Source organism: Umbelopsis ramanniana (assembly GCF_025399195.1).
Source record: "Umbelopsis ramanniana AG unplaced genomic scaffold K450scaffold_8, whole genome shotgun sequence".
Classification (NCBI taxonomy): Eukaryota; Fungi; Mucoromycota; class Umbelopsidomycetes; order Umbelopsidales; family Umbelopsidaceae; genus Umbelopsis; species Umbelopsis ramanniana.
Genome location: NW_026252094.1, coordinates 81,440 through 94,962, shown reverse-complemented (window position 1 = coordinate 94,962; position 13,523 = coordinate 81,440). Strand labels below are relative to the sequence as shown.

At 43.9% G+C, this 13,523-nt stretch overlaps 7 protein-coding genes and 1 non-coding gene across 8 annotated transcripts; 3 read left to right on the top strand and 5 right to left on the bottom strand.

The window, feature by feature from the left end:
• Nucleotides 1–1,341: 1,341 nt before the first annotated feature.
• K450DRAFT_226140 (uncharacterized protein) lies at nucleotides 1,342–2,779 on the top strand. The gene is made up of 2 exons (XM_051586508.1): nucleotides 1,342–2,129; nucleotides 2,197–2,779. Exons 1-2 carry the CDS (start codon nucleotides 1,433–1,435, stop codon nucleotides 2,550–2,552), a joined length of 1,053 nt encoding a protein of 350 aa, XP_051447629.1. The 5' UTR covers nucleotides 1,342–1,432; the 3' UTR covers nucleotides 2,553–2,779.
• A 439-nt stretch (nucleotides 2,780–3,218) lies between these two features.
• K450DRAFT_t21 lies at nucleotides 3,219–3,292 on the top strand. Its single transcript has one exon. It is a non-coding gene; the product is annotated as a tRNA-Val (tRNA).
• A 187-nt stretch (nucleotides 3,293–3,479) lies between these two features.
• Nucleotides 3,480–5,712, bottom strand: K450DRAFT_226136 (uncharacterized protein). The gene is made up of 4 exons (XM_051586507.1): nucleotides 5,017–5,712; nucleotides 4,159–4,952; nucleotides 3,939–4,077; nucleotides 3,480–3,871 (listed from the first exon to the last, which is right to left on the bottom strand). The coding sequence occupies exons 1-4, from the start codon at nucleotides 5,420–5,422 to the stop codon at nucleotides 3,633–3,635; spliced, it is 1,578 nt and encodes a 525-aa protein (XP_051447628.1). The 5' UTR covers nucleotides 5,423–5,712; the 3' UTR covers nucleotides 3,480–3,632.
• Nucleotides 5,393–6,645, bottom strand: K450DRAFT_226135 (uncharacterized protein). Its single transcript, XM_051586506.1, has one exon. It carries the CDS (start codon nucleotides 6,555–6,557, stop codon nucleotides 5,574–5,576), a length of 984 nt encoding a protein of 327 aa, XP_051447627.1. The 5' UTR covers nucleotides 6,558–6,645; the 3' UTR covers nucleotides 5,393–5,573.
• Nucleotides 6,646–7,212: 567 nt separating this feature from the next.
• On the bottom strand, nucleotides 7,213–8,995 carry K450DRAFT_226130 (uncharacterized protein). Its single transcript, XM_051586505.1, has 4 exons — nucleotides 8,599–8,995; nucleotides 8,049–8,518; nucleotides 7,402–7,967; nucleotides 7,213–7,337 (listed from the first exon to the last, which is right to left on the bottom strand). Exons 1-4 carry the CDS (start codon nucleotides 8,929–8,931, stop codon nucleotides 7,321–7,323), a joined length of 1,386 nt encoding a protein of 461 aa, XP_051447626.1. The 5' UTR covers nucleotides 8,932–8,995; the 3' UTR covers nucleotides 7,213–7,320.
• Nucleotides 8,996–9,014: 19 nt separating this feature from the next.
• K450DRAFT_226126 (uncharacterized protein) lies at nucleotides 9,015–10,507 on the bottom strand. Its single transcript, XM_051586504.1, has 5 exons — nucleotides 10,113–10,507; nucleotides 9,956–10,047; nucleotides 9,751–9,894; nucleotides 9,560–9,672; nucleotides 9,015–9,491 (listed from the first exon to the last, which is right to left on the bottom strand). Exons 1-5 carry the CDS (start codon nucleotides 10,275–10,277, stop codon nucleotides 9,043–9,045), a joined length of 963 nt encoding a protein of 320 aa, XP_051447625.1. The 5' UTR covers nucleotides 10,278–10,507; the 3' UTR covers nucleotides 9,015–9,042.
• K450DRAFT_226124 (uncharacterized protein) lies at nucleotides 10,054–11,459 on the top strand. Its single transcript, XM_051586503.1, has 4 exons — nucleotides 10,054–10,499; nucleotides 10,584–10,730; nucleotides 10,811–11,139; nucleotides 11,212–11,459. The coding sequence occupies exons 1-4, from the start codon at nucleotides 10,352–10,354 to the stop codon at nucleotides 11,398–11,400; spliced, it is 813 nt and encodes a 270-aa protein (XP_051447624.1). The 5' UTR covers nucleotides 10,054–10,351; the 3' UTR covers nucleotides 11,401–11,459.
• K450DRAFT_226121 (uncharacterized protein) lies at nucleotides 11,309–13,523 on the bottom strand. The gene is made up of 7 exons (XM_051586502.1): nucleotides 13,356–13,523; nucleotides 12,909–13,261; nucleotides 12,578–12,823; nucleotides 12,227–12,454; nucleotides 12,006–12,159; nucleotides 11,624–11,919; nucleotides 11,309–11,547 (listed from the first exon to the last, which is right to left on the bottom strand). The coding sequence occupies exons 1-7, from the start codon at nucleotides 13,468–13,470 to the stop codon at nucleotides 11,434–11,436; spliced, it is 1,506 nt and encodes a 501-aa protein (XP_051447623.1). The 5' UTR covers nucleotides 13,471–13,523; the 3' UTR covers nucleotides 11,309–11,433.

Genomic DNA, 13,523 nt, shown 5'->3' with positions numbered 1-13,523 from the left:
GGTGAGAAAACGACAACACATTTGGTTTGAGAAAAGGCTTTTGAGTACGTTGTTCTTCTTTGTAAGGAGAGCGCACAAGGCTACTTTCTTGGCGGCCGAGCTGATGACAGAACATGTCAACCTTTACATCAAAATGCCTATACCAATGGATGCAGCCAATATCAAAAAAAGACGGGAGTATCTTGGTCTTTGGGCTTATAGTGAAAAACGTTGGGGTATGAAATATCACGGTAAGGCAGAGAAAGGCGCACAACCCGGGGACGCCCAAAATTTCTTAGAAGCGCAAAAGGCATTTGCAACCATTTCTGGAAGGACTATGGAATGGCCACGAACCCACACTATCAAAAGAAGAAAAAAATTAGAGGAAAACTTGATGTACCTTCCATGGCATCTAACTGTACTATGAGGTTAGCATACAGTAGACGGAGCTACCAGCGAAAATATTGACAAGCCTTTGCATTGCTAAGATTTGGCAACACTGCTCTCCAGGAAATTCCATCCAGCAAACTTTCTGAAATATGATGGAGGCTGACAATTTCTTACCTTGGCCAACTTGGGATGAGCGACTATGACGCTGTATGTTCCAGCTTCAATGGCTGTGCAGCAAAGCAGTCCTTGAACAGAGCATTTGGTATATCAAGCGCAGAACTGCTCAATGGGACGCATGGTCTCTCGATTGCTCGATTGATCACTATACAAGCGAAAACCTATAGACTTTGGATGCATGGCTGTGAATCTACAATGGTGCATATTTTAATGGAAAACATGGGGCTTGAAGAATACGAAGGCGCTATAGACTTTAGTCCATTTAATTCTGAAACTTGTGGCTGGCTTATCATGGTACAGACACCTTGAATGGCGGGATTCCGTCATGCTCCTACTCTTTAGAAATCCATATATAACAAGCGATGTGCGATTCTATTCTGTAACAAGTATTCAAACAAAGATGGCCGATCCTTTCGCCCATTGAAAAAAATAAACAATACGCGCACTTAATGTTTTTCTCGAGGGCTCTTTCATCTCAGTCACAATCTCCCTTACCATGTTCCAAATAAAAACTCGGCTTTATGAAATAGCGCTGGGAATATATCTTCCTTGGATACTGAGAAAGTCACTATACACGAACTATTATTGTTATCAATAAATACTTTATTAATCTTGCAAATCTACTTGAAATTATGATACTCACATCGGTTGGAAATTTTAATGTCATTCACCATGCCAATGACCAACAAAATGACTTACGCAAGTTCGGAACCTGGATATACTTTTGTGTTTAAAACCCAGTGTACTTACGCAAGCTATTTTGGAACCATGGCGATTGCGTACCCCCTTCTGTATGACATGAGCCAATAGATCCACAAAACCCCTTTATAAGCACATTACCTCTAGATACGGTACACCTGAAAGTGTTGCGCTACCTAACCTAAGCATGTCTTACGCACCACCCCCGCTCCCAAGGTCCAAGGCAGAGGAACCGGAAGGCTATCGATGGACCTCCGATGAAATTATAAAAAAGTTGCCTGAATCTGCATCGATACAGGGCAAGGTGTTCATTGTAACCGGTACAAACGCTGGACTTGGAGAAGAGACCGCCCGAGTCCTCTCAGCATATGGAGCTACCGTGGTCATGGGATCAAGAAATGAGAGCGCAGCTAAAGAAAGCAAGAAGCGCATCATAGCTCGTCACCCTAAAGCATCTCTTAAATGGATCTTTCTTGATCTTTCGGATTTACAGTCAGTAAAAGATTTTGTCAAACAGTTTAAGGCATTGGGAATTCCACTCAACGGCCTAATTTGCAATGCCGGTATTATGGCCTGCCCTTATGAGACCACCAAACAAGGGTTCGAAATGCAATTTGGTGTCAACCACTTGGCTCATTTCTTGCTCATCCAGCTACTTATCGACGATTTGGTCAAGGCTGGCCCAGGTAGCAGAGTGGTATGTGTGTCTTCAAAGGGACACCGATTTAGCGGGGTCCGCTACGACGATATTGGATTCGAAGGTGGAAAAAAGTATGACCCTTTTGAAGGATATGGACAAAGCAAGACTGCCAACATCCTCTGCGCGAAAGCTTTCAACGAGATTTACTCTAAGCAAGGTGTTGAATGCTTCTCCCTACACCCAGGTCAGCAGCATAGAAGCTTTTGTCGTACTTATTCTAGTTTATTGCATTTAACTCTATTATTTCACAGGCATGATCCCAACTGAGCTCTCCAAAAATATGTCACCTGAAACTAGAGACACAATGCTCAAAGGAAACATTCCAAACCCTTTTATGCGCACGTTTGTGAAAGGCGCTATGATGATCCAGCCATATATCAGGCCACTTGTTGGAACGCTTAAACCAAGCTGGATGAAGACCGTGGAGCAAGGAGCAGCAACTCAAGTTTTCGCTGCTACGTCCCCTGAATTAAATGGCAAAGGTGGCGTTTATCTTGAAGATTGCCATATTTACAACCCACTAACTGAAGAGGCTGCTGATGCTACTGGAGAAAATGCAAAGCGACTCTTTGCACTCAGTGAAACCCTTGTCGCTGAATATAAATAATTTACTATGAAAAAAAATTATCGTATGGTTATTTTTATTTTCTAGAAAATGATATCCCTCCCTGAGGTTCTAAAGGAAAATAATAATAAAAGAATGTAAGTGAGCAGGAAAAAAACCTTATAATGCCCATATTAAGCCACCCAAACCAGTGAGAGTGAGATAGAGCAGAATGTAAACTGCTAGCCACAGTTTGGAAGATTGTTTTGAGATATAATGCGGAAAGCAGAGGGTTTTTAGGCAAGGTTTGTGTAAATTCTCTTAATGCTAAGAAAATAAACCGACTCTGCCTATGTCTTGTGCATTTAAAGTCACTAAACTTGCAGAAATGGGTCTGAGATATATAAAAGAAAAAATGGAAATCACATTTATCTTTACGGGGATGAAATCTACAGGCTGAAATTTACAAATGTCTGAAGACCGAAGCATGAATGCCAGTGAACCAGCTAGAGACATGAGGTTTCAAGCAGTTTACCAGCAGATACAGACTGTGAATGCTGCCACTAAATTAATTTTTTGGGTGTTTAGCAGAAGTAGAGAAAATGTATGTGCCGATGAAAATTCTTAGACCATCGAACAGTGTATAGGATGGAGTAAACCTATTATAATAAAGTATTCTTTTTATATTGAGAATCTATATATTACATGGTGGTCTTCTTCACAGAACACGATTTCTTGGTGTAGTCGGTTATCACGTCTGTCTAACACACAGACGGTCGCCGGTTCGAATCCGGCAGAAATCACTTTTTTGCTCCCTTGGGGGGTTTTTTGCCACTCAGCTCGAACATAAATGCTAAGCCAAGTGAGTGGCGCTCGATCTTTGGCAATAGTATTATGAAACCATGGGATCAGGTACATGAAGACAAGTAAGTACATTTTTGATTCAGAGCAGTTCACTTTGCGATAACGGGGTACATGACACACGTTGGAAAAGGTAGCAAGTCGACGACGAAGTTTATAGTATATTAATTTCAAAACAGTATATACAGCTATATAAGGTATACAGGTACCGCTGGGGCTACCAATTACCAGAAATATGAGATTCTTCCATAATATAGTTCGCCAAGAGACGTCTGGGCGAGGCTATATTATCGATACGAATAACGACATCATAGAGGCGGCGCCACAACCTGTCGCAATCAAGAACAAGGTCGAAGCACTGAATTGGTCATAGAAGATACCGCTCATCAATGCACCTAGGGCATTTCCAAAGCCGATCTGTAAGAGAGCCAGCAGGCCGTGCATGGGGCTACGCTGTTCAACAGGTAGGAAGACGTCGATGTAGTTCACGGTTCCGGCCCATAATAGTGCGTAAGATGCACCTGATCATGTCAAGTATGATTAGGTCACGCTGACCAGTGTTTAATCCCTTTATGTTTCCACACTTACCCTGAAGGCACTCGGTAGCTATGGCAAGAGCTTTGAAGCGCATAAAAATTTGAGAAAAACAATAGAAGATGATTGGCCGTGCCATCAGAATAATATGCCCTAAGCTGACTGCAACTGTCGTGCCGAGCTTGTCAATAATCTATCATGCCAAAAAAGATCACAAGGAGTAAGAATAGGGACCATTTTATAACAAGCCCAAAACACGATGGTCCTTATTTACCCTTTTAGACATCCAAAAAGTCAAAACTTCTGTCAAAAGTCCAGTAGGCCGTAAGAATGCCAACCAAGTGATCGGCGCATTGATGACTTCTCTGAGGTAGATTGGGAGCACCGTATTCACAAGGGAGAATGAAATGCCAGTCAGCAACATCATGAAGGACAAGCCAATAATTTTGGTGGCAAAGATAACGCGCATTGGCGGCATTTCGTTATCGTCGTTGACCAGTGGAAACAAGCCTGACATCACAACATCGGCAGCTGGTATATGGGACAGGGCAAGCCCTAAAGAAGGAACTTGGTTTTCCATATCGGCAATGATGAAGCTGGCTTTTACATGTATATCGCGGATGATAGCTGTAGACGTATGGTGTAACGAATCGAATCCAGTCAACACACGGTGCATGTGGGAGTTTGGATTGGACGAAAATGTCCTGTAGGTTGGTGCGAAGCTGGTGCTTGTCTGCCGTCTTTCCAGTTCATCCAAAGTGGGATGAATGCTGCCTTCTTCGGAGATGTATGAAAGTTGATCCTCGAAGGGATGATATGCATAATTGTTGCCATAAACATTGTCCTTGAGAAGAGGTTGAAATGAATCGACGCTACTCTCTGCAACCTCCTGGGCTGACTTATCATCAGGCGCGACATCAGTTGCCAAACACAGTGTGGTGAACAAGATAGCAGAAAGTGCCCAAAGATAGAAAGCAGAATCAAACCCGCTGGTGGTGTTATCGATCAAAACTCCAACGAGAAGGAAACATAATGCTTTCGATACGTAGCCGTATACAGCTTGGCTACCTAAATAAAAAAGCTATTAAATGATAGCCAGCATCAAAAGTGACTGAAAAAAAATCCTGTTTACCATAAAGGATAGAATTGCTTCCAAGGATCTTCAAAACTGCGTAGTCAGCCAGAGCACAGCACGGCAAAGCGAAAACGCCATAACATGCAGCGGACATGAAAGATGCCAGCTGCCAGTATTGAGGATCTATCAGATCCACGGCAAGTCTCACAGCAACCATACTCATAGTACCAGTGAGCATCATAACGGCGAGTAATTGGCCATGTCGAGAAGGATATCGCTCAATGATTATAGTCCAGAATGGGCCTGCCAGCAGATTTCCAAAGGCCGATATGGCAACTGCGATTCCAATGGCTGTCAATGACAAGTGCAAAGACTGTCGGTAGAAAAGAGTGAGGTAGAAGCCAACAGAGCCCAACACAGCATGAAGAACAAAAAGCAGTAGCTTTGGGGTCAGATATGCCATGGTAGGCGAAAGCTTATCACTTGAATCCAGGTAAAAGAATTATTCTCAACAATGAGGTCATTGGGCCCTTGAAAGATGCGTGAGGGGGGAAAGGTTTGGCTCGAAAGTATGGCCCAATTGTAAACTTTTTATGAGAAAATTATAATGTCTATTATAAAGAGCACACAAGAATTCCTTCCTCGTAGGCTCCAGCCAGTATCATTTTGTTATCGTCTTCACTAACAGCCACTGAGGTTGCTCCCGAGAACAGCGAACCGTCTTCATTGTTGTAAATAAGCTTTTGCACCGAAGCCCAGAACGTAACCTCTTCAAAATTAGGGACTAAATCGTGCTCCTCTGGAAGAACAGCGCGATGCGAACTTCTCCATCGCAACTCAGGGAAACTTCTGTAAACTCTAGTCCCGGTTCGTTTGTCCGACACATTTTGCCTTTTCGCGGAGTCCTTTGCGATATCTAACAGTTCATAAAATCGAGGTAAAGCGACAGTGAAGGTGGCAGTCGAGCCATCTTTCTGCTCGTCATTGGGAAGGAATGCTAGTTCGATGCCGTAAGGGTAGGCATCGAAGTGTGATGATTCTTGATGGATCATGGATGGCCAGTACACTTTGCCCAATTGTCCTGTGCGTTTGTCCTCAACTGTTTTAAGTTGGTTCTCCGGCGATACAAGCGTGTTTCTGTGAATCTCTACCGAACCAGAGCCAGAGTTCGCTACATAGACCCTGCGTTTTGTTTTCTCCTTCGTATCAACTATAATGCCTGATGGGGATGATAGGTACCAAAGGTTAGCTTCGGCAGACTCGGCAGGAGTATTATAGTAGATTGCAGTAGCAGCAGACAATCCAAGCTTGTCCTCAAAGTAGCGTCTACGAGGGCGCTCCGTTTGGTCATAACCATGGTGTTGTACCACCCAAAAGCTAGGCACAGGAAGTTTTTCGTCAATACTCCACTGGAGAGGGTCAGCCGTAAGACGATACAAGTTTTTGAATAAAGGGTCGGTAATCGTTCGAAGGTGTACCAGCTTGCTTCCAGACGCCTTGACTTCAAATACTTCAACAGACGAAGATGAGGAGTTGGCTTGATTGACCACCAAAATACGAACTGGTCGGTCGGGATCTGTATATGGAAAGAAGGCCATTCCCAGAGGATGAAAAGCACCCGCCAAACCGACTATTTCTAGTTTCTTGGGGCTAGAAGCAGCCTATTACGACGATGTTAGAATGAGCTTTCTATCTTTTGTAATTTTTGCCTGCACCTTACCGAACGCATATCTTGCACCCAAATTTCTCCAGATCGAGGCGAGTTCTCGATAAGGGTATCATTATCTATACCAAGTGGTGGATTCCAGACGACCTTTGCTGTGTCGCAGCTGAAGATGGCCAGGCCAGACGGCTTGTGGACCTGAACGTCGTCGCAGTATGAAGGACCTTTGGTCTTGAAACATTTCTCGGTGCCTAGATCTTCGATGGCCTCCCGCCGATAACCTTTCAACTTTAGACTACTGCTGTAAGGAAAATAAAGAGCCCACGAGAGCAAAGCCATACAAATCGAAAAGACCACTAGCTTTGCCTTATAGTCTGAGGTATCCGTCTGGACCGTAGGCGGAGGGCTTGCCGCGGCGGCTTTTTCAGCTTCAGCCTTTCGTCTCCGACGTAGAGCAGTATGACCTGGTCTGAGATTCAGCATTGCTGAACGGAAGTCTTCTTCATCAGCCATAGGGATTAACAAGACAATTCAAAATGAGGAAAAGGATGATCAGCCGTGGAAAAGCAGGTTTCCAATGTGAAATTCATTGCCCGGCACGCCGTCAAAGATTTGCTTTCTGAATATGGTAATTTTATCCCAATCTTAGCAAAGAATAAAGGTACAAAAAATTGAACTTCTATCAGCATTTGAAATATCTACTTGGTTAAATCATCTATCCATGAAACTTTTAAGTAACCATGCAACTGTCTTTTTCTACAGCGTTATAGCCGCCTTACCTTCAATACCGTTCAGCGTATGCCCCAAACTTGATAGAACATTGGATGCACATTGGATGCTAAATCCTTTATACAAGCCTTGAAGACCCCATCCCGCAGCCTTTTTAGCAGATTCCTCATCTTTGGCGGGCTTTCGTCCGCTTGCAGAGCTTCCCTCTTCCTTCATCACCTTGTACATAGCGTCTAAAAATCCAGTGTAATGGACGGGACGAGTGGCGACACAGGTGTTGAAAGGTCTTCCATCCTTAAATCGAACTTGGCATTGAATGCGTTTGCGGATGGTTTCAATGGGGAGAGTAATTAGGACCTCCAGGGTACTCAAGGCTAGCTCAGCCAAACCATAAACGATAGGCGCATCGGAGGCGGTTACGTGAAATAGTCGGTCAATGATCAAAGGAGCCGTGCTGGACACAAGCGGAGTAATCAAGTGATATAAAATGGTGGGTATCAAATTTTGAGATAAGTAGACACCTCTTAAGCCTCCTTCATTTTGTAGCATACTGCTTAAACAATGGAGCAGACCATTGTATGTCTTAACACCAGGGGCGGATGATTGAACAATGAGACTATAAACCGAGGAAATCCAAGTTAGTAAAAAGGCATACAGCCGTTTCATATCCTATCCTAGGCGGAATAGATTACATTACCGTGTTCGAGCAATTTCAAGAGGGCTCAAAAATACGCCTACAAGAATATGGCTTCCCAACAGGGTGGCAAGATTAGGACCAATACGTTCCAAGTGAATGAGAGGAATGGTGTCATCATAAAGGTCGAACAGGTCGTTCAAGGAACCCTCAATGGCAGGCTGTAAAATCAATAGGAGCATTCCATGGAGCCAGCCTGTATATTGACCCTTGAACAATGCCCGCCATCCTTCACTAGGGTTGTTGATCAACGCTCTCATAGCATCCAGTATACCGCCTTGAATCGGGGCTAGTTGATGGGCAGGTCGCGCGGTATCATCATATACACTTCTGACGGTGTAAGAGCTATTGTATCTTGGCAGCTTCGATCGGTTACTGCCATTGTGGTTTGCCTTTCGCAAGTGTACATTGGGTGTGAAAAAGCTATCGTCTTCATCTTCCTCTGACGACGAGTAAAAGTCATTTTGGCGACTCTGAACAACAAAGATACGTGTTAGTCACTTAAGAAATAAATGCAAACCGAGTGTCGTATCATATTGGTAGGTTCATTTACCTCAGCTACCGGGTTTGGAACGACTGTTGCCAGCGGAGCCACGACTTCTATATCTTCATGCGGTAAATATTGTACTTGTAAGAGGGTCTTTCCTGTCTCAAAAGGACCTAACACAGCGGTCGTCATGAATTTAAGGCCGGCAAAACGAGCGTACTCTTTAAGAGTCTGGTGAGCATTAGAGCCGACTGCTTCTGAGCCAAGGCTGGATGGAGTTGAGGATGAAGCATTTGTGGTAATGGAGGTGTAATTGGGGACTAGACCTGGAGTGTAGTAAGGACGTAGTGGGTGAGGCTTGATGGTTGAGCGACTGACGTAGAGATCTGAAGGGTCCATTTAGAAGCTATTGGCCTCAAAGGGGAGAGAAGAGTGAACCTGACGCTTCCGAAATTGGTTTCCGATACACGTCAAAAATATAAAGGCGGGAAGGCAAATTTTCATTTTAACTTATAATTCATCTTTTACGATATTCTCTACGAACGTGTCTATTGTAGAACTGATAGTCGCACTCAAAGAACTGTCCGCTGCGCTACTAGCTACGCTGCTAACAACCGTACCAACAGAGCTGTCTGTTATGCTACTCACTTCTGAAATGGTGGCAGCTACGGTTTGTGTAGGTTCAAATATAGCGGTGGTTGCCTGAGTGGCTACTTTTGCCGCTGTTTTTCCTCCTTTGCCCATAAGCCAAGTGGCCCATGATATGCCAACATCCCACGTTCGCTTCTTGATAATATAAATAACAACACAAACGAAGAATAGGAGGCCGAGAAGGAGGAAGATACGGTCAAGCCAATCGGACGCTTCTAATTTAGTGATGATAGACTTGGATAAGGTCAGCAACGATCCAAAGTTTTGGTATTCGGAATATGTAGTGTTCATAGTTCTCGATGAATCAGCTATAGCAAGGCATTGGGTGCGTTAGAAAAAAAAGTTTGACGACAGCTAGACTCTGTGCATGGCTTACCCAGAACCGTGGTGGAAAATGAACTCTTTTCCAGCTCTTGCTGCATCAAAGTACTCGTTCGTTTGAGCGCCTCTGTAACGCTGCTCGATGCTCTCAGCAAAGATTCTTCCTTACTAGTGAATAGAGATCAAACATAAAGGTAATGTCAGTCAAAGCCCAACTTTCGTCTTTCATTTTCTGAAAATAATTACTTTTTGTCGCCTCGTGGCATTAGTTCGTATTGTTCCATATTTGCTCCAGTCCGAGAAGAGAACAATAATTCTCTATCGCGCTTTGCTTGTTCCTCTGCGCGCTTCTTTGATTCAATTAAGGCTATCCTGGAACTAGCCTGCAGTCTGTATTGGCAAGTCAGTTTTAGTGGTCGTCGGCAATTAGAAATGCATAACTTATACATACGCTTTCAGCTGTTTTTCGCCTTGATTGTATCTTTCCATAACCACTCGCCGAGAGGACTGTGCATCCTGTTCGTCAGCTAATTGTTGTAAGCTCTAGTAAAATTGTATTGGTCAGTGGCTGCAGAAGAGTTGGCTTGGCGATTGGGAGCAATGAGTACCTGGAGCACATGGGCAAATGTCCGCACTTGATCTCGCACAACGGCTGCAAGTTCCTGCTGAACAGCAATGTCTCCATGTAGTCTTTGCAGACGATCGATGTAGGTTTTGCAGGCGGTGTAATGGTTGTTGACCACTTGGATGCGACTTTCAATAGCAGGGTTCATGAGGTTAAAGTCGAACTTGCGCGGAGCGTTAAATCAAAGACTTCTACGTTTTTTGATCGTCACCTCAACCGATCATGAGCCAATCGCATTTGAATGTCTCTCCAGTGGCAGCCTCAACCACCACAAAGTCTCCAGACAAGAAAAAGACAGAGCTGTCGTTCTCTTTTACTTCGAGTGCGGACAATGTTAATTTGAACATTCTCATTTTGTTGCATGGTCTAGGTAAGACTTTGCACGTAAACGATCTAAACCCACAAACGACGAATCTCCAGTCTAACGTGGAAATTCTCTCTCCTTACATAAAAGGTGACACTCAGGAGCCATATAAAAAGCTAGGGATCAACCTTAAGCTGCCTCAAACAGCCACAATGGCAGTACAAGCTCCAGAGCCAGTGCCTTACATGGATGATGGATATCAATGGTTTCCCAGTTTCGACTTGTTGACCGGTGAAAGTGAGTGTAGAATGCCATTATAACTCAACAGAGTGTGGTACAAATATCATTTTCATCTAATAATCTGCTATTCATGACAGTGCTGACACCAGCTGATCCTAATCGTATAAAGGGTTTGACACGAACTCGCGCATTGTTAAGCAAGCTAATCCAGCACTTGATCCACGACTGCCATTACCAACCCTCCAACATATTTTTCTTCGGATTTTCTCAAGGTGGAACTGTTGCATTGGATCAAGTTTTGTTTGGAAATCAGAAAAATCTCGGTGGTGTGGTGAGCATCAGTGGGTATCTGTTGGAAGAACAAACGCATGAAAAGATCACTGGCGATAAGTTCAAAGGTAATATATTGGTGACGCAAGGAGACAACGATCGTACGATTGGCGACAAAAGAGCAGCCGAGAAGAAGGTAAAAACAATTGAATGGTATCAACATATGAGAATATATATATAAGTACGATGCCTGACATTTATCTACAAGCTGGAAATCATCAAGAAGTATTGCGATGCCAGTGCCAAAGTTTCCCATTTCTTCGTCCCAGGAAAAGACCATTCTATGCCAAAGTCTCAACTGGAATGGCGAGCCATCCACACATTTTTCTCAATCAATCTTTCAAGAAGGAATATTGAGCTCGAAAACATGTCCGAAGTATACCTCGTATCCAAGTGAGGTGCTGACCAGTCTATGTAAAAAACCTACCTGTTAATGCCGTCCCCAGCCGTCAACAAAATCTGGACAGTCTCCTTCCTTAGTGCACCATTCTTGATGCAAGAGACGAACAATGTTTTTACTGGCCACCGTTTGGCTTTCCATTGTCTACATGTACGTAGAAACTCCGTGTCAGATTCAGGTCTGATAAGCAATCACTGTATAGTATAGAAATGTTACCTACCGAAAATAGACTTTCGAAGGAATTTACGTAAAAGATTCCTGCTGTATCAATACCATTTTCAGTATTGCCGTCCAGCACAATTGGCATCCAATGAGCCGCTTCTACAGTGCGAAGCTCTGGGTATGCGTCCCATTTCTTCCTATATGTCCAACTGCGTGAGAAAAAAAGTCTGCTCAATTCGTCTTCTTCCATTCGTTTTGCAGAAAACATCTTGACCACCGTTTCCTTTGTTTGCTTGACAAATTTGTGTTGAGCAAACGTTGTAAAAGGTTGTGTCCCGTTTTCAAAGTGCTCGACTATACAGTGGATTGAGAGATGTTTCCAAGAGTCAGTACATTGGCGATAGCTTACACAGATGCTAATTTCTAAGCGTTAAACATACGATAAGGTGCACCAGTGGTGACAATGGTGGTAGGCACATTCGATATTTTCTTTCCAAATTTAGTAGGATTGGGCCGTCCAGCAACAAGCGTAACATGTATTGTCTTATATTTTGGGTATTCTGGGCGGCGAAAGCTTTTTAAGTTGGTTGATTGCTGGCATAGAGGTGAAAGGGTTAGACAGACGGCACAAACAATCGAAATGTGGAGGGTAGTGACATACCAGTGGGGCAGCGATAACGACAGCATCGAAGCTTTCCATGGCACCGTCGCTTGTCTGGAGAATGTACTGTGTTACCGGGTCACAATTATCATCATATTCCAGAGATGTTTGTATGTCTTTAACAACAGTGTTCAGTCGAATATCAGCTCCGGAACGAAGAGCAAATTCTTCAAATATCTTGAAATTGCCTCCTTTGACTGAATGTGCTCCTGCAGCTGCCATAGAGATCTAGAGTGATGGTGTTTTAAACCAGTATTGAAGAGACAGAACGCGTGATGAGTGATTTTTGCTCCTGTAAGCTCATCCTTCTCAAAGGATGAGTGTACTGCAATACAGTGTCATATTGCTTACATGTGATCCAAGAGCATGAAGTTCGTCAAGATCCTGCCCGTAATTGACGCGTGTTGCGCTCTGGACAATTTCACGAAGGTAACGCTCGTTCAAACCTTTCTCGGCAGCATAGTAATTGGCAGCTGTCATTTCGATTTCTCGCTTGAGACCAAGGGCCTTCACTAGCTGATCCATGTTTGTAAACGCGGGAGCGTTATCATACACTTTAAGCCATCTCGACGTTATATCTGAAACCATTTTTTTGACCTGTGAAGGCAGAAATAATGATGATAATCAGAACATTGTCTTCTGTAGCACGGGGAAGTTCGACTCTGGTTCAAATGGGAAATACCTTCAATGGAGTTAAACCATATCGCCACACAGCTCGAACCTTGTCAAACCAGCCCGAGTTTGACTCCTGGAACAGAAACTGCTGGCCATCCCAAACACCTATTTTTTCCGAGATGTTTTTGTCCACCAGAGTTGTCAATGTCAGATTGAACCTCTTGGTTGCGTTCATAAGGTTATAATTGACAGGCACGAAGATGGAAGCACCGAGTTCTATGTAGCCATACTTTGGATCGCCTTTGATCGGAACTACCGTGCTGCGTCCACCCAAATAGCTGCTGCGTTCATACAACGTTGTAGACACATTGATACGGTTGCCAAAGACATTGCTGATCCAAAACGCGGCCGACGTACCAGCTGCGCCGCCACCTTAACACCCAAGGAGCGGGGAAAGGACGGAGTCAATATAACGACCGAGATACAGTCAGTGGAATGCTATGTCAGCGCTTACCAATGATAGCGATCCTCTTTTCCACTGCATGCTGTGGCTGCAGTACGGTCTGTTCGGTGGAATGAGCATTGAATGGTGCGACAAATAGCAGAAGCAAAGCAATGGAGATCTTCATAATGCCTTAGCAAACCGCTAAACCTGGGGTCGGCTTATGTTCCGCAATTTTTT